The sequence below is a fragment of the Poecilia mexicana genome, unplaced genomic scaffold (genome assembly GCF_051168715.1).
Source record: "Poecilia mexicana isolate PSO_F unplaced genomic scaffold, ASM5116871v1 scaffold_14, whole genome shotgun sequence".
Classification (NCBI taxonomy): Eukaryota; Metazoa; Chordata; class Actinopteri; order Cyprinodontiformes; family Poeciliidae; genus Poecilia; species Poecilia mexicana.
The window spans coordinates 2,116,452-2,134,925 of record NW_028263383.1 but is presented as its reverse complement, the minus strand read 5'-3'; the positions used below and the strand labels follow the sequence as shown (position 1 = coordinate 2,134,925).

At 39.3% G+C, this 18,474-nt stretch overlaps 2 protein-coding genes across 2 annotated transcripts; one reads left to right on the top strand and one right to left on the bottom strand.

The window, feature by feature from the left end:
- Nucleotides 1-751: 751 nt before the first annotated feature.
- Nucleotides 752-13,191, bottom strand: slc6a7 (solute carrier family 6 member 7). Its single transcript, XM_014994381.2, has 14 exons — nucleotides 12,935-13,191; nucleotides 10,269-10,506; nucleotides 9,679-9,810; nucleotides 7,515-7,725; nucleotides 6,629-6,767; nucleotides 6,362-6,496; nucleotides 5,299-5,402; nucleotides 5,101-5,225; nucleotides 4,906-5,018; nucleotides 4,694-4,831; nucleotides 3,731-3,830; nucleotides 3,465-3,583; nucleotides 2,728-2,901; nucleotides 752-2,087 (listed from the first exon to the last, which is right to left on the bottom strand). Exons 1-14 carry the CDS (start codon nucleotides 13,004-13,006, stop codon nucleotides 1,917-1,919), a joined length of 1,971 nt encoding a protein of 656 aa, XP_014849867.1. The 5' UTR covers nucleotides 13,007-13,191; the 3' UTR covers nucleotides 752-1,916.
- A 147-nt stretch (nucleotides 13,192-13,338) lies between these two features.
- On the top strand, nucleotides 13,339-18,474 carry LOC106922177 (SLAIN motif-containing protein-like). The gene is made up of 7 exons (XM_014994382.2): nucleotides 13,339-15,615; nucleotides 15,927-16,060; nucleotides 16,153-16,272; nucleotides 17,078-17,176; nucleotides 17,314-17,601; nucleotides 17,819-17,935; nucleotides 18,032-18,474. The coding sequence occupies exons 1-7, from the start codon at nucleotides 15,206-15,208 to the stop codon at nucleotides 18,280-18,282; spliced, it is 1,419 nt and encodes a 472-aa protein (XP_014849868.1). The 5' UTR covers nucleotides 13,339-15,205; the 3' UTR covers nucleotides 18,283-18,474.

The following is an 18,474-nucleotide window of genomic DNA, read 5'->3' as shown; positions in this document are numbered from 1 at the left end:
ACTTATATATCTCGGTAAAACCTTTTAATTTATCTACAGCTCTTCAGACGACATATTGTGACCTCATTAGAATTGTGACAGAAGAAGAAAATCAAGTGCACCCAAACTCACGAGACAAAAACGCGGGAAAACTATTTACGCAACATCCGCTTATTTGCATTTGTCCCGCCACAGAGAGCGAGAACGTGAACGTCTGTGTTTTTATTTGCACTTGTAACGCCTTAGCATCTGATTTGTTTTCAGTTTCTGTTTTCAGTAGAGCACGCTGTACAGCAAAGGTGTAAATAGTAATAACATACCACGCATTATTGTTGTTTAACGTTTTAATGTTATACATGTATGATTAGCCTGTTTCCGTCTCATCTCTGGAAGCATGTACTTTTAGTGTTAGTGCAGATTATTACTGTGAATCCTGTTTTAATGTAAAACACACAACACACTCAAAATTACATTTCCCATTTCTTTAGTATTAGTACTGCCCTCTTGTGGCAGAATCATCTTATAACTTACATCTTGATTTTATAAGTCTACTTACTGACATCTAATGTACTGACAGACGATTATCGAAGTCAGTGTTATTACAACCACTATGTGATTGTCTTCAAAATACTATGCAAATATAACCTAGTCGTGGTGTAGGCTGTATTTTTACATTCATGCAGCTATAAATGCGTTTGTTGAAACCATGATATTTAGAAAAATGAATTTGCACCATACAGTTCATAGCATCACAGTAAAAACAGAATAAACATTTTTGATTTCATTCTCACGTTTCCAGATTTTTCAGCTTTATTCAAGGTCATGTGGGAGCTGGAGTCTAATCAAACTGTCACCAGGCGAGAAGGAGAGACTTTCAGTACATTACAAGTCAGAAATGTTTCACAAAAATTGGAGCTCTGAGTCCGAAGTTAACATGGAACAATGAAATCAAAATAAAACTGAAACAGTTTGAATAGCAACAGTGTGGACGTCTCGGATTGTTGAACACAAGCAGCAACACAGCAGTCAAGACGCTCTCTTAAATCAAACTGCGTCTCCATGGACACGGGGGTCAAAAGTGCAACCAGAGTGGAAACAAATATGCAGGTTTATGTTCATCCCGTCACCACAGACGACCACAAACAAAAATATCTATTTCTGATACTTAAGGACATGGCAACAATACCGCCACAGTTTTACTAATATATTGTCATATTTGCATATAGGACAGTAATGCTAATAAAAATAAATGCATTGCTTTTTCCAGCCTGCATGTTTTCAGGATTGGCCTTCCTACAGCTACTCAACAAAAAGTTAAAAAAAGAACATTCCCAAAGCATGATGCTGCCACCACCATGTTTCATAGTGGGGATTTTCCCTCCACGCATATCCATGTAAGGCAAAGTTTAAAACAAAAATCAAAAATAATTTGTTGCATATGAGAAACTACAGACTCCTCTTTAATACTTGATTTAGCAAGTTATTTTAAAAGCACTTCTTCTCAATACATACTTTTCATTCAGTTTAAATAAGACACAGGGTTAAAATATATTTAGGACTAAGTAGTTTAGTCTGGCAGGATAATGAAAAGCAGTCATTTCTCCAGGTAAATTGGCATAAATAGTTTTCCTTCTTGGTTTTTCAATTAATATGTGGTTTGTAAAACAACATAACAAATAAATTAAACTAATTTTTAACTTTAACCTTTGTATAACATAATCAATCCAAGATAAATTGCTTAAAAATACCATTCATACACACACAGTATTATAAATAAATATTTCATTCCCCACTGGCCTGCAGGACACAGTCTGATCTGCCACCAGAGCCTTGCTGGAGCAGGTAGCAAAATAATAATAATAAAAACAAATAATAAAAAAAAAGGTCTCTTAAAAACACAGTTTGCTCATTGCTGTCGATTCCTCCCTGCCGCCGCCTCATGCACTGCTTCCCATTTCCCATGTCATTGCTGTGAAGTCCTGGTCTGTGAGCGTGACGGTGTACGGAGCCTCCACTCGCTCCGGCTCCACGTGCTCCTGGCTTCTTGCCGCACTGTTCAAGTTATTTACCCTCCAGGAGTTCAGAGGTCGGATTGCTTTCTTGAAGCGCTGCGAAGGAGAAGTCAGAGTCACACCAGATTAATCCAGTGAGATTTGAACTGTTTGTATGACCGCGACAGAGGTGAAGAGGGTCAATGTTTTGATGTTTTACAGCCACAAGCCTTGGGATCTTACACCATAAAGTTTTGTATAAGTATAAAGAGGAAGAATACTAAAAAAAAATTTTTTAACTCATGCATCCATTCCTTTTAAGGATTCAGCCCCCTCAGGGTCATTCCTTGTAGAATCGCCTTTTACAGCAATTAAAGCTGCAACTCTTATGTAACTGTGAAGTCTCTGGCAGCATCACAGATCTAGAGACCAGCATGTTTTATTTTTCTTGTTTGCAAAATAGTTTAGGCTCAGTTTTACTGGATATAAAACAACTGCGGACTTCATTTTCCTGTCTCACATTCTAAAACGGATTAGCTCTGTCCATCAACTCCTACAAAGCCTAATTGATTTTCCTTCTACTCTTCAGTCGCCCATTACTTTGCGTTGGTCTATAACATTAAATGCCAATAAAATACACCTTCGTTGTGGTTGTAATGTGGTCAAACATGAAAAAAAAAAAAACTTTAAAGAACATGACTACTTTTGCAAAGTCTTGTAACCGGACCTCACAGTGCCAACCCAGCAGCATACTCACTTCTTGTAGAGAACCAGTTTCCTTGCTGATGGCCACGACGGCCCAAATGAGGATCTGCAAGCAGCAGGTCGCGCCCATGCACACGCCCAAACCTTTACCCCACCGTGGGTACACATACGAGCCGTAATGGAGGGGTGTGTTGTACATCTCCAAAAAGATGTAGATCAGGATGAACTGTGGTGGGCGAGGCACAGAGAACGAGAAACGATTCTGGTGAGAGAATCGATGGCAGCGGAGAAAAAGACAACACAAATGCTGTAGATGGGGAAAGAGATCAGATTGAGTCTCTGCCCTAAATATTCAACCTGGGTACAGATTCCAGGACAAATAGCAACTACAATTTAGTTTTATTTGGTAGCTTGGGATTCTGTAATCATTTCCTCTCTTTCAGCTCTTTACTTCATTCAGCGTTTGAGCTCTGATCATGTTACCTTCTCACTTGAAGTGCTTCAGGTAACGCACAATAAAGAGCTGTAATAATAGCGCGAGTGATGTAATACAGGTTAACAATATCAAAGAACAATGCTGAGAGTGAATTAAGTATAACTCAGTTGAGGATTAACACAAGAAGATGTTGGTCGTTTTGAGCACAACTCGCAAAAACTAGGATTTGGGGAGTTAGCTTAACAAGTTATCTTAACCTAAAACAGTTTATGTTGAAATATTTATAGTAAATTTGATGTTTTCCTGTAAAGAGTGGGAAATAACTGATTTCATACACATTTGTTTGCACTCACCAGGAGGAGAAACGGTGTGCAGAAAACCCAGCAGGCCTTGAAGTAGATCAGCACTTTGCTGCACCACGGAGGGCAGTGGCAGATCATGTCAATAATGTCCTGACAAAACTGATTGATTCCTGTCAAAAAAAGTCAGCGAAGAGATGCGCGTTGGAAACTGAATTATCGCCAGGACAACGGAGACTCGCTGCCCTGAAACTCGTTCAGTGGAATGATGGGATTAGTTAGGGATGACAAGTGACGGCAAGGAATGTGAAATGGGATACCATAGAAGAAGGAGATGCCAATGCACATGAATAGGGTGATGATGATGAGGCCGAAGCTGGTGCTGAAGGAGTCGATGAGAGTGAACCAGTAAATCCCTCCCTATTGAGACACGAACAACAGGGAGGGAATATGAATGTCAAAACTTAACGGTGCACTGCAGAAGCATTTTATGATTGTCAAACTTTATCATGATTGATTTAATTTTTATAAGCAAGAATCTAAACATTGTGGTAAGCACTCTTATTAAACTGTCAGTCAATGCTTTGCAGAAGCACAGTTTTTTTGTTTTTTTTTGCAATTACAGTTTCAAGTCGTTCGTGTATGCATCAACCAGCTTAGTACATCTAGATTTATTTTTATAGAATATTTGCAAAATATATCATATGCAGTCATATTCAATAAATCCTAATATACAATCCAATTAGGCTCACTTATCAGCTTAAAAGTACCTTTTGAAAACAATCTAGGCAGATATTAAAATATACTTTTCATTAAGCTCGTATTTCTGTCTAATTTATTTTGATTTGACTTGTGTTTTCCTTATCTTCAAATCAAAAAACGTCACAGATAGAAGTAACAGAAATAAAGACATAAAAACATCAATCTGCGTGTAATTAATTTATATAATGTGTTTCTCGCAACTGAAATGAACAAACTTTCCAATAATATTTTCATTTATTGAACGGGTCTGTAAATCTGTCAACCTTAGTTTTCAAATTTTGCCTCAGATTCTCAGTTGGATTTTTGGTTTAGACTTTGACTAGGCCATTCTAACACAGACATGTGCATCTATTCAGACCCTTCTATTGTTCCTTTGTTTGTTAAGGCCCATTGTTGTGCTGGAATGTGAAACTCTGCCTTGACCTTATGTCTTCTGCAGCCTCTAGCAGCTTTTTTCACTCTGTCACAGTAATCCATCGTCATAACGGGAAAGAAATCCACATTATTCACAAATGACTCACGTCCGTCACTAACAGGAGGCCCATCAGGTAGAAGGTGAAACATAGGCCTCCCAGGAACAAGGACTTGTGGAAGGTGTTCCTTCGGAGGTTTGGGAACTCATCCAGTACGGCTGTGGTGATGCCCTCCATGTTACCGAACTGCCAGGAGAAAATAGGCGTCATGTCAACCACTGACAAACAGATTCCCATTCTTCCTGATCAGTCAATCTTACCAGAGTATCGACCCCAAGCATGAAGAGCATGAGGAAGAACATAATGGACCAAAACACTGAGCCAGGCAGCAGAGCAAGCGCTTCTGGATAAGCAACGAAAGCCAAACCAGGACCTGAGGACGCAAACGGATTAAGTTCAGGATTTCTGCCGCAACACAAAACATGTGGACAAAAGGAAAGAAGCATGGCAGCTACCTCTGTCTGCCACCTCTCCTACAGGCACTCCCTTCCTCCACGCCATGTGACCCAGGATGGAGAATATAGCGAATCCCGCAAAGAAGCTGGTGCCACAGTTCCCGATTGTGATGACAATAGTGTCCCTGAAATCAGCAGCAAATGTTATCGCAATCAGGGATGACAGCATTGATTGAGCGCATAATACAGCCCACCTACCTGATGACGTTGTTGTCGAATTTATTGTAAGATGCCATAGAAAGCAGCCCACCAACCCCAATGCCCAAAGAGTAGAAGATCTGAGAGGCTGCGTCATTCCAGACCTGAAATGTTTCAGGGAAAATTCTGTGTGGATCATGGGGAAAAAAAATATGCAAGTTTTTTTTAAAGCCTCTCAGCCGAATTGGGTCATGGAGAGAGTTTGTAGTGTAGCTTACACAGTTTTAATTTGATTGTTTTTTTACGAGTTTGTGTGTCTGCCTTGGTCAATGTCTGGGAGGTTTGCATTAAGCACATTCAGTGTGGTTATTTAATTAAGTTATGAATTTAAACTCTTATCTAATAAATATTTTATTGATTTGTCTATGCTGGATGGGGTTTTTTTATGTTTAGGTTTTTGAAATATTCGAAAACTGCGACTTTACAAGTTACATGCTTTGTCAGCTATTTCAATTCCACAGTTTGTCACACTGTATCCAAACTTCATAGTATTTTATGGGATTTTATGTGACATACCAACATAAAGCAGTGTGTATTTGTGCATTATTAAAGTTTAAAAAAAACAACAACAAAAAAAAACAGGGTTTTTAGCTTGCATTTGTATTTGGTTCCTTTAACTTTGAAACCCCTACAGAAAATTCAGTGTAAACAAGATTTGAACATCTCATGAAGCACTGTTCAACTCATCATGAATCTGATAGAGAACCTGTGATGAGACTTGAGCGTCAATGTTCACAAATGCTCAATTTTCAATCTGAACGAGTTAAAATTTCAGCATTCTGCAAGAACAATGCGCAAAAAATTAAGTCACTAAATGTGCAAAGCTGCCAGAAACAGCTGTAGCTATAATCGCAAAGAAATGTTCGAAAACTATTGCTGAATGCTTACGGGTGAATAAATCTGAAAATCAAATAATATTCTTTTCCGTTCACAATTATGCACTGTGCATTGGTCTATCAGAGAAAACAGAGAAAATACAGTGGTCTGTGGTTGTAAAGTCACAAAAAATGAAAAAGTTGAAGAGGCGTGGATACGAAGCAACGTGCATTGCGCTCTGACGTACCTGTGCGTTCGCTAAACGGCTCCAGTCTGGCGTGAGGTAGAAAGCGACGCCCTGAAGAGATCCCTCCAGTGTCGCACCTCTGATGATCAAAACAACGAGGACAAAGTATGGGAAGGTGGCCGTTACATAAACCACCTAAAGAAAACAGACGTCACAAATGTTAAACTCAGAAAATAGAGAAGTATGGGGAACAGATTGAGTCAGGCGTTTCAAAATTGATTTTTTATTTATTTATTTTTTTGGTGGAAAACATTTGAGGTGGTTCACCTTGCCAGAGCTGCGGATGCCTTTCAGCATACAGAGGAAGATGATGATCCAGGCAGCCAGCAGGCACAGAGCCAGGGGCCACCGCACGGGGCCCGGGTCGTGAAGACCCTCACTGTTCACTACGCCCAGTACTTTCTCGCTGAAAGATAAGCAAACGTTAATTATGGAAGCATTTTAGATCATACCTGTTAGCTGAAAAAATAAAAAAATCAAGGTTTGGCTCTTAAGAGTTAAGATATTTATATGAAGCTAATGCCATTTATATTTGATCTTTAGATGTATTTTTTTTTTATCATTTTATGTCCATAAAAATTTTTTTTTTCCATATTCTAGTAATGGTATTAATATTTTCTGAAAAGTTTAAATAATATTTATTAAAATTCACTCCTGGCTTGCCAAATTTAAAATGAATTGCAAGAGTGGAAATAAGCTTTGATAATAAATAATGATTGGAATGTATGCAATGTGCACGTTTTAGCTGAAAAAGAGGATATAAATCTATTTAATATTTTTAAAAACTAATCTACCTTTAAATTTGCTGAAACCTTCGTTTAAAATAGCCAAATGAAGTTACATTACATCAAATAAATTTGAAATTGTACACCTTTTTCATCCGCCTTTTGCCAAAATGACCTCAGTATTATATAAGAACATTTTACAAGGTGGGAAAATAAAGGAAGACTATTTTCTAAAGAAAATTCTTAACATAGGATTCCCTCCATATATTATTACATTGTTAGAAAATGTATTTATTTTAATGCTTTTCTTTGCAATGGGGGCTCATAAGTATGGAGGATGTCGTCGATTACATTGTTAGTTTAGTCATATTAGAGAGAAACACAATTTGCATTTCGAGTATGAATTGTGGGGGAAACAATGCACTTACTTCCAGAAAATCTCTGTCGGGGTTCGGGGTCTTTCCGAGGAGCTATTACCAACGGTGCGATTAGCACAGATGGCGACATTGGCGATGGCATCACATGACCAGGGCAAGGGGCTCTGGAAAGAGCTGCCCAGGTAGTAAAACGTCCACGCGATGATCACGTTGTAGTAGAGACACACCAGCGTGGACACACACAGCATCCCAATCCCAATGCCTACAGAAAGAGACACAAGTATGAGAGTAAGAAAAAAAAAAAAAACAGACACTATTATGTAAAAATGTGTAAAGAAAAAAAGTTTATGTTGAATAAACTGAATTGCAATATTCAGAAAACTTTGGGTAGTACTGTATAAAAGTGATTTTTTTTTTTTTTGTTCTTTAGCTTCAACATGCTAATCTGATTCTGGCATTTTAACTTGAACAAATTTTTTACCTTTGTAAAACCAACTCGAGTTTGATTTATTTTTGCTTCTTGTAAAACAACATTTATGCCATTTGCTTTTTGAATTAAACACATATATTGAACTTTTAAATTGCAGATGTATCAGGATTTTAGCATTAGCATTAGCTACACAATGTATATGGTGAGACGGTGAGTCAACTTGAGTCAGCAAACCAGAACCTTTCCTGGACTGACCACTTGACCTGATTATTAAATAAAGTTGAACTGGATGTCTTTTGTTTCTTGTAGGCATTTTTAGGTAGCTTTAACTACAGCTGCTCTCAAAAGTCTTCACAACTTTTACAAAAACATATCATTTTGGCAAACAAAATGAGATCGTTTTTAATCATTTCAAACTTTTCCCCCACAAATAATGTCACATTTATCCAGAACAATTAACAGAAAACAAGGAAATGTGTTACAAGGAAGAAAATAAAAAGAAAAAAAGCTGGAACTCAACTGCATAAGAGCGCACATAACTTTAAATAAAAGCTTTTTGAGAACATCACTTTTTTTTTGTCACATTTAGTACTGAATGCTAGCTTGGCCCTTAGAGTCACTGCATATAAATAATGCATGTTTTTTTGTACCCTTCAGCTGACTGATACCTTTGTACAATAAGATCATTTTCACATTTTCTAACCTGCTGTAAGACTGAAGCTTTTGTTAAAAGATGGAAAAAAAGGGAATGAGGAAAATCCTGCTAGACCAGCTCATCTTTATTTCACATTCATCAGATTCGTCTCACAGCAATCGATTGGAGTTGTGAACACAAGTAGACTAAATGTTGAAACTGTATAAAAAGGTGATTTAATACAGCATGAATGGGTACACTCACACAAATTATTGTAAGTTTTTACACTGCAAAAACCTTGGTATACTTGAAATAAGACTTATAAGTAACTTCTCAGCAAGATAAAGTAGTTTGTTTTAAGTACATTAGTATTGATAAAAAGTACTAGTTCCATTGGCAGATTATTTCTCTTATCACATGGGAAAAATGTCTTGTTATAAGTGAAATAATTTGCCAAATGAAACTATCATTTATCAATATTAAGGAATTATTTACATAAAACAAGCTACTGTGTCTTGCTGAAAATTTACCTATTTAGTATACTTGAAATAAGATAAAACTAAGATAATTGCATTAGAAACTAGACCAAAAATACTTGGTAAGATTTTTGTGTTTTGCAGTGTTCTTTTTATGTTAAATGTGACACATGTTTTTCAGTTGAAATGTGCGTCACAAGAAAAAAACTGGCGTTTTTAACAGCGGTGTTTACACTTCTAAGAGTCACTGTGTAATTAGTGATGTGGACAACTTAGTGACTCAGCATCTTGTATTGTGAACTTTAACACAACCTGAACCATAAATTTAAAAAAAAAAATAGTTGAACTTCTTGAAATAGTTAGCTTCTTTTATCCAGATTATATATTTGTTTAAAATCAAATATGTTTCACTTTTGGCAACTAAAGCAGTCAAGCATGTTTAGCTTGAACTGCACGGCATATAAGCAATGAGGTGGCACGCTAACATGAGTCAGCAACCTGTAATTTTACCGGATTATGCTGTTGGGTTGGAGCAATGTGACATGAAGCAAAACAGACGACATGGAGATTTCTGAGGAATTAATACTGCAGACCATGGTGAATTTGGGGACATTAGGTCTCCATAAATGTGCATACTAACTAGCCAAAAAAAAACTTGATGATGGAGGTCATTACCTTTAAGCAGAGGGCAGCATTTCCACACCATGATTGGGCCAGCTGAGCCATACTGGCCTAAACTCAGCTCCATGAGGAAGAGAGGAACTCCCGTCACAAACAGCATGATGAAATACGGGATGAGAAACACGCCTGCGAAGAAAGGAAACAGGCCAAGATGAGGAAAACCAAAGCTGATAATGAAAAAAAAATTTAAATCATACAGTAATATTCTGGAATTATAAGCTGCTTGTGAAGGCAGGTTTGATTAAAAGACCATCAATTTTAGGAGACAGCTTCATAGAAAGACGTTAATCTGTTGTATAGTCAGTCAAGCTTTAACATGTTTAATCTCAGATGAGAGAAAATAGACTTCAAGTCTGGTGTGTAATCAAGGGAAAATACTATTTCTGCTCAGACGGTATGCGAGTGCTGTGAGACACTCGATTTTACAGAGAATCTGCCAAATAAGCCAGCGTGCTGAGGAACAAAGCCAACACCCATGGAGTTACGCGAAGACAACCTCTAATCCAAATCAGTGCCGGGAACCATTGAGCACACAGGCCTCGGTTTTAAAATCAGGATATGCAGCATGCTTTACAGTAGCTCACCTCCTCCATTGCGGTAACACAGGTACGGGAACCTCCACACGTTGCCCAGGCCCACGCAGTAACCGATGCAGGACAGGAGGAACTCGTACTTCCCTCCCCACTGATCCCTCGGGATAATCGCAGCCGGATCGGGAACGGGACTGGGGACCCGGGTGTCGGACTGCTGCGGTGGGGCTGGTGTAATTGCTGGGTTGAAGCCATTTGGAGAAACACTATGCCCATTCAAATGTGATGAGTTCTAAAAGATATAAAATTACATTGCGCAGATGATGACATTAGTAGAAATGCATTGCAGTTTCTGATTGTTACTGACAATCAGAAATGTAAAGCTGTTCGTGACTATAAGAAAATGTAGTCGATGTAATACTATAAGAATTTCTTTATATTGTTAACTCCTCTTAATTCATATTTTGTTTGTGGTTTTGATTTAATACAGATAAGTATCCAGTTCAGTCATAGACCAATTTAAATCCAATTAAATACATTTAACTGATAATTGAATTCTGTAAATAACGCCAACTGGTGAAAGTTTTCTTCTATCTAAACAAGTTTGGGAAATTGTATTGGGTCATTAAGTTTACAGCAATCTCGTCACACGGAGCAAGCATTTTGCAACAATAGAAAGGAACAACTCCCTTTTAACAGAAAGAAAACTACATGGTTAACGGCAGCAGTGATGTGATGCTATAGGAGGAAAAGCGTAATGCATTAGTTGCAACAGCAGTTCCTTTAAAGTGTTTGTCCAGAAAAGAAACAAAGTCAAACAGAGCTTTACACATCTATTAGTAGAAAGTTTCACTTATTCAGCTAGATGTGTGTTTAGGCTTTGAGCTGACCATTTTAATACACACAAATATGTGTTTATTTAAACCACTTCATTACGTCTTCGGCTGTCGTGCTTTGTCCTTCTGGAAGGTGAATCTCCAGTAAAGTCTCAGGTCTTTACAGGGTTTCCGCAAGTGTATTATAAGCCTGGCGGGCCACCAGGCTTTACTTGTGGCTCCACCAGGCTAAGCATTGCTTATTTATTTAAGTCCTTTTAAAATGTTTGCATTTTTTAATACTTTGGTGTTCAGGTATTAATCTTCTCATCTTTCAACAACACATGGTTTTCAAGTGGTATTTTCAAATTTCCTGTCAACTTTAAACATTTTTTAACTCAAAAACACGACGGGCTGCTGGATGAATGACTGCCCAGCCACCAGGCCTAGCAAGTTTTCTGGGAGAAACCTTGCTTTAGGTAGTTTCTTTTTTTTCTTTTGTTTTTTACATATTTATTATTCACCAGCAGGTGTATATACAACAAACATTATAGAGTGAGAAAAAGCATAAAGGGGGTATTGAGCTACAAAATAATTAACCAGATAATAGAGCGAATAACAGCAATAGAAATCAAATAACCAAACAAAAACAAAACAAATGAAAACAAACACAAAATAAACAAACAAACCGGTAGCTTCTAACATGTTTTCTTTTAAGATTGTCCTGAATTTTTTACTATGCGTCTTTCCATCAACACTATAGCTTCTCTCTCCCTGCTGAGTAGAAACATAGTAATGGCATTATTCTGCCACTACCATGCTTCACAGTGTGAATGATATTTCTGTATGCTTTTATATTAAGAGTAAATAACAAAAACTGTTGCTTTATTCAATAAGCATTATGTCAAACATTTCAAAAGGTGTTAATACTTTTACAGGGCACTTTGTAGACCTAAGGACACTTTGTATGACATGTATGAAACTCAACACTTTTTCAAAACTACAGAATAATAGCGTACTATTTAGTTCTTCCTACAAAAGCAGTCAACATCTGAACTACAGAGGAAGTTATGCCAGGCCACAAGGAGGAACTTCAATGGAGATAAGAGCAGAGCTTCTGCTTTATGTGCTGTCACACTATTTGTTCAGAGTTTAAAGATGAATTATTTATATGAGTTCAGTTTTATTGTTGGAACATTTTACGTTTGAGTCTGAAAGGTATCATCAGTTACCTACTTCAAAAGTTTTACATACTTTAAAAAAAAACACTGGTAAAGTATAGTAAATATGAAGGCCTGTAATTGTATTGCAGACACAAATAAATTATATAAATAATTGTTGCAAAAACATTTAGGAAGTGATCACCAAAACTATGCAGAGATAAGAAAGATTTACAATTATCTTCATCTGACAGCAGAAAATACAACAAATGCCTTTTTTTCCCCTTTGTAATCTTTAGCTAATTCGAGATTTTAAATTATTGCAACTGAATTCAAGAAGAAGCATAAAAGTCAAATAAGTTCACGCCAAGCTGCACCTGGGAAGAAACTATTTTAGGTCATAATAGAGACGGAACAAAAGACGGTTTCCTGCGCGGATCACCTGTATCATTGTTGTAATATCTTGAGAACAGTTTGTTTGCACACATGTGTTGAGTGAGTAGTTTTATCTCAGTTTTATCTCAGGAGCGTCTAGTACATCTGTAAAGTAATGTCGACGGACAGGTTGGACTGCTTCATCTGATGACGGTGAAGTTTACCAGACGGTATCAGCTCGAAATTTAAAGCGGAAAAAAACTTGTACATTTCACACACTTATAGAGTGGCGTCTTGGGAGCTCAAAACAAACGAACAAAAATAAATTACTAAATAATAAAATAAAAACAAAACAAAGCGCCGCTCTTACCTGCGCTGCGGCTGCTGTGCCTCCACCGGCGGAGCTTCCGTCGGCGGCTCCTTTGCCGCTTTTGTCGTGCATTTCCACCCGGCAGAGGTGGCGCTTCACTGTCTAAATTCAACGTCGCTGCACCTCATTTTACGCAACAGACTGTAGGAACACCGAGCTGCTGAAGTTTTTCGGTGGCTGTCGATGGAGTGGACCGGTTAGAGAGTCAGACCAGGCAGGTGGACATCAGCGGTGACGACGAGGAACCGAGCCCGGCGGAGGGTGAGGTGAGGGGCGGGGAGAGGAGACGCAGGTGCTGCATCATTCAAGAGAAAACCTCCACCTACCACTTTAAAATGAGGCGGCGACTGTTTATAGGATGTGTACACAGTAACTAAGGCAATTTGACGTAGCAGAATGATGCTTTGAAGTTTTTTATTCTTACAGTACCAATCAGCGGCAACCAGTTTGTGGTGTGCTGTAAGTTTAAGCCATGCAAGCTGTTCGGGTCTTTTTTTATTATTATTATTGGTAAACCTATGGAAGTAATTACTTTTTTTCAAACTCACTCATTGGCTTTGGGCTACTTTCTGTAAAGAACATAATTCAACACATATAACACCCGAAGCTGATACAACTTTGTGTATATCAATGGTTCTTTTTCTGCCTGTTGCTTGTGTGTGTGTGCGCGCGCGCGCGCGCGCGCGTGTGTGTGTGTGTGTGTGCGGAGAGGCTGTTATAAAGTGTGTGTGTTTCTTGTTACCAGAGGCGTGTCTACAGTTGTATGCAAACTGTAGACGTGTGGCACACTACAATTGCAATTTCATCTAAATGCTCTGCAGTCTTAGATTACAAAACTATTTATTAACCCAAACACATAAATATGTTTAGCATGCAAAAACTATGCAGTAGATTTGGTTGTTACAGTGGCAGGGCACAGACTATTTTTTCTAGTTACATGATTAGCCTGTTTAGCTTAGCATAGCTTAATTACAACTCTGGTTTTAGCACCGTTATGCTAACTCTATTCAACTTATCAACTTTATGGGTGAAATTTCTAGTAAAGGCTCAATAAAAATAGAAAAATAAGTTCTTATAAAGCCTAATACATTTGAAGACAAGGGCATTTAAAGACAAGGTACACAGCTGCTGAGATTTAAAACTGAAGGGTTGTTTTTTTTTTTCTATTTCATGATGTCCACACAATGAGAGTCATGGATAAACACATCAACAGATGAAGGTGTTAATCTTCGGAGCCATGTCAAAGCAGACCATTGTCTTCTGCGCCTTTACGACATACACGTTTGTTTATGCACTGAACCACGCCTGGGGCATTCAAAGGTTCGAAAGGCCTTCACCTTTTCACGCCAACACCTTATTCCTCCTACGATCTGATAGAGTGGATTTATGTGGTGAAATGAATGTGTACTAAATTAAAGACCTTGTTTTTCTGCTGCTTTCTATCCCACGTCATCTGTTCTGTACCTGTACAAATGTATCATTTTCATGTCGTTACATTTATCTGAACTCTTTTCTTAGCTGGCGTTTAACCCAAAGAAGGTTTTGATCTTCACACTTTGTGAGTGAAGAAGAAGAATCTTGAGTTTAACTTGGTAGTAAGGAAAGCTGTAAGTAAGTCCGCTAATCCGCCTGTGGATGAAAACCACACCTCTCAGTCTGGCCTTTCTCAAGTCAAACCAAGTCAAATTAATGTTTTGACCTTCTCAGCTCCCGTCACTGTCCACAGTAGGGTTCTGTTGTTTGTCTTACTACAATGTGGGGGAGCCTCTGCGGGTCCCACTTCATAATCTCATCGATGGTCTTTGGACAATCGAGGTCATCAGGGATCAGAATGCAACAGAACTTGGCATAAGAACCACAACAAATCCTCAGCAGCGTCTAACACTTAACAGAGGGAAGGCAACATAAAGACAAAGACGTGGAACATGGTGATGTGTGCTACTGGCTATTTCTGCTGCCTAAATTTAGTGTCAATATGAGCCGTGACTGTGTGATGTCGACTGGGTCGCTCTTTCTTAGCGGCTACCTGTGGTAATCCACTTAAGCTCATGATGCTTCTCTAAATCCATCCAATCTGTTGAGTCCCTCATTTAACAACCTCACTCAATAAATCTGGGTCAATAGACGTTACCGCTGCTGTGTGTGATGAACAATACCAGCAGAATTTCCCATCTATAAATCGCTGTTTTAACGAGAGCAACTGAAGATTTTATCAATGTTCCCAGATGGGAGCTTGGAGCCACAAGGAGGTTTGAGGATTTTGCACGGAAAATGGAGCATCAGGACCACACGAAAAGCAGCTGGAGAGAATATTTGTGCAGTCAAACCCAGGCAGAGCTTGGTGCCAAGGCGAACTGGCCCGAGATCGGTGGCGAAGTGAAATGCAGCAATGCACATCTGGACGAACAGGTGCATCCGTACCGCAATGTCTGGACTGATTCTGAGCCAGCAAGAGTCAAGAACAAGAACAGATCATTTGCCATGGATGCTAGAATAAGACTTGATAGTCTGAAGTCTGGGTGTAAGTCACCGCAGCCCTGGGGTAACTCAGATGACTCTTTCTACTACTATGACAGTGAAAAAGACCTCTGGAACGGCGGACACGTAGAGGAAGAGCAGTCTGCTTTGGACGAGGTGGAGATCCTTGACATGGAGGAAAGCATAGGAGATGAAGAGAGCTGGTAGGTTCTGCTAGGAGGGAGTTTCCTTGAGCTGGCCTTGTGGTTATTTATGTATTTACACCAATCTTGTCTAAATTATGAACTTCAGAAGGCATGTTCAAATCTTTGATTTATCACTTTGGTGAAGTTTGCAAAAGTTTTTTTTACATTTTGTCAAGTTACACCCACAAGCATTCATTTATTTGTTTTAGACTCTTTTGGATTTCATGCTGGACTAGATGTGGCAGAAAACAAACACTCTGCATCACCCCGAACACCCTGAGCAGAAAATGTCCGAGGCGTATAAATAGCCCACATTGTTTTTCTCACAGGTTATATGAGCCTCCAAACAGGCCGTCGTTCGAAGAGAGGGAGCCTGCTCTCAGGTGGTGTCGACACGTTCTGGATAACCCCAGCCCCGAGATGGAGGCTGCCCGTCGTGGGCTGATGAACAAGCTGGATCCAAGTTAGAAATCAGCCTCACACACTTAGGATCTTACAAATGTTAATCTGAAATGTGGTATGGTCATTGGTTTGCTTTATTTCTACTATCGCCAGGATCAAGATATTACTTCTGCAGACATGCAGCAGTTTCCACTCATTCCCCGAGTGTCTCCTGGGGTTTCGCTCTGGACAAAACATCAGTCAACACGTCATTCAGTGACTCTGACAGCTTAGGTAAAAGCTGCAGTTAAGCGCCGGCATATTCTCTTTAGACAATTTGCAGAAATGCAAAACTTTCTTACTCAGAGAAGCGCTGAGCAATATGTCAAAAGGTCAAGTTTAGGACACAATGTGGGCGGGACTGCAACATGTTTCTTCCACAGCTATGGTGGTTCTACAGAAAATAGTCCAAAGGTGGTCTAGTTTTGCAAAAGAGTTGAACTATAATAATAAGATAATAAGATCGAGAACATCAATCACATTGGTATGATCTATAGAAGCACATAGTTGGGTGTATTAGTTTCAAGATAAACACTAGTTAGGAGAACACATCAGAACTCTTTAAGAGTTCCTATTACACCCTAAATAAATATGCAGAAAACCCTGCAGAATGATAAAGCAAACAAAAAAGACAAGCTCTGTCCTGACAGAGGTAAGGTAAAAAGGAAGTAGACAGAAAACAAGGAAGTCGACCTACGCAGTCTTCCAGTATGTCATTTACTATGATATTGTGGAAATGACACAGTTGAGTTTATTAAAAACCTCCCAACATGTTGTGTTAGCGGGACGTGGACCATAACAAGGCAGAGATGCCGTGCATCTCAAAAGGTCAGACTTACTGCAGAGAGATGACACATCTCTTTGCAGTGGCTTTGAAGCTTTTCATTAAAAATGTTATGCAAAAAGTTACAAAATACATGTCTATTTAACAGTAAGAACTCTAAATAACTTTTTTTGAAATGAATATGTTTCCCACGGCCTAGATCTGACACTGTAGCACAGTTATCACAAAAAGGTTTCCATTTCTTACTTTGCATAGATCATATTAAGGTGACCCACCCTGATGACATCATGACCACAAGCTACAGACTACAGGATATAACAGATGTCCACATAATGGCCAGAATACAGGAAGACAGTGAGTATAAAGAACATAAGGGACCTGGTGGCATGTGTTTCAATTATCTTTCAACTGGGTAACCCATGACTTTTTCTAGATTACCCCTTGCGCCTAAACAAGGTCGGACTATAAGACTTGTTGCTCTCACTTTTCAGGTTTAAGACAGGACTATATTTCCATGCCTGCTGCAGCTCTCTTGAGGAGCAACTCAGACGTGTTTTCCTCATTTTTAAACACCGAGGCTGACCATGCTGGTGACGTCAGTTCCAGAAATAAAAGCACTGCTCCAGACTCTGCCTGCGAGCCCGGTCTGACAGCTGCAGGCTCGTTCAGCTGCAAGTTACCAATGCCAGCAGCTAAGCAGGGCGGCCAAAACCCAAAACTGACCAAACTTCACCAGCAAGTAACCCAGTTCAAGCTGCTGAGGCTTGCCCAGAATAAAGGTACACACACACACACACACAATCACAACTAAATTGTACCACAATGCACAACTCATGCAGTAGGCTATGGAGAGAGTTATTACAGATTTTAAACCAATGTTTTCATATTGATCTGCAGAACTTTCTGTTTTAGTTATTGGTTAGGATTTTCCACTGCTTTCTTCAGGGGTGAAAAGTGGTAGTAAATCTGATCCTTTCCCGCCTGCATCATCCCCAGGCAGGATGAGGTCACCTCTGCAGACAAGCCTGCGCTCTCTCCAGGCTGTCAGGAACAGCAGAAGTTTAGAGGTTGATGTCAGCCAACCTGCTGGCCAAAGCGACCGCCATCCCCCAGGTTTCTATCATTCCCCGCCGTCGACAGACTACAGAAATAAGTTTGATCTGTTTCCACGTCTCTCATTACATCTAACCACTTAACCCTGCGTCGCAGTTGTCCCGTCTTCTGGAACAGCGTCAAGCCGTGCAGCATATCTGAACTCCAGCGACGTCGCCTGCTTGGCGAGAGAATTCCCAGACAGAGTAACGGCGGTGAAAAGACTGCAGAGATCCCAGTCCCTCAGTCCCAGCAGGATTGCTCACCCTTCCAAGGGATACCTGTCTGTTCGTGGGCGAGTTTTTGCCTCGCCAGACAGGGTGTCCACCGCGGCCTGGGGCAGGCATGCCTCATCCGTTCAAAGGTGAAAAATTGTCACTGGGAAATCCCCGTTAGACAAACTAATGAGGAAGAACAGTAAAAGTGGCTTTTTAACTTCATCACATTTGTCACACTGTAACTTGAAAACCTCAATTTGTTTTATGTGACTAACACAAAGTAGTGCGTAGCTGGGAAGTAGAAAGCAAGCGATTGTTTTTAAAATAAAAATCTGTAATGTG

What these genes read in the sequence shown, in the direction of transcription:
- slc6a7 (XM_014994381.2), bottom strand. Translation starts at nt 13,006, where the DNA reads ATGCACGACAAAAGCGGCAAAGGAGCCGCCGACGGAAGCTCCGCCGGT. An exon ending in TGGCATCTCCTTCTTCTATG is followed by an intron (nt 3,584 to 3,730) that starts GTATCCCATTTC and finishes TTTTTTTGACAG; the next exon opens with GAATCAATCAGTTTTGTCAG. An exon ending in AAACTGGTTCTCTACAAGAA is followed by an intron (nt 2,088 to 2,727) that starts GTGAGTATGCTG and finishes TCTCCTTCGCAG; the next exon opens with CGCTTCAAGAAAGCAATCCG.
- LOC106922177 (XM_014994382.2), top strand. Translation starts at nt 15,206, where the DNA reads ATGGAGCATCAGGACCACACGAAAAGCAGCTGGAGAGAATATTTGTGC. An exon ending in GATGAACAAGCTGGATCCAA is followed by an intron (nt 16,061 to 16,152) that starts GTTAGAAATCAG and finishes TACTATCGCCAG; the next exon opens with GATCAAGATATTACTTCTGC. An exon ending in GGCCAGAATACAGGAAGACA is followed by an intron (nt 17,177 to 17,313) that starts GTGAGTATAAAG and finishes CTCACTTTTCAG; the next exon opens with GTTTAAGACAGGACTATATT.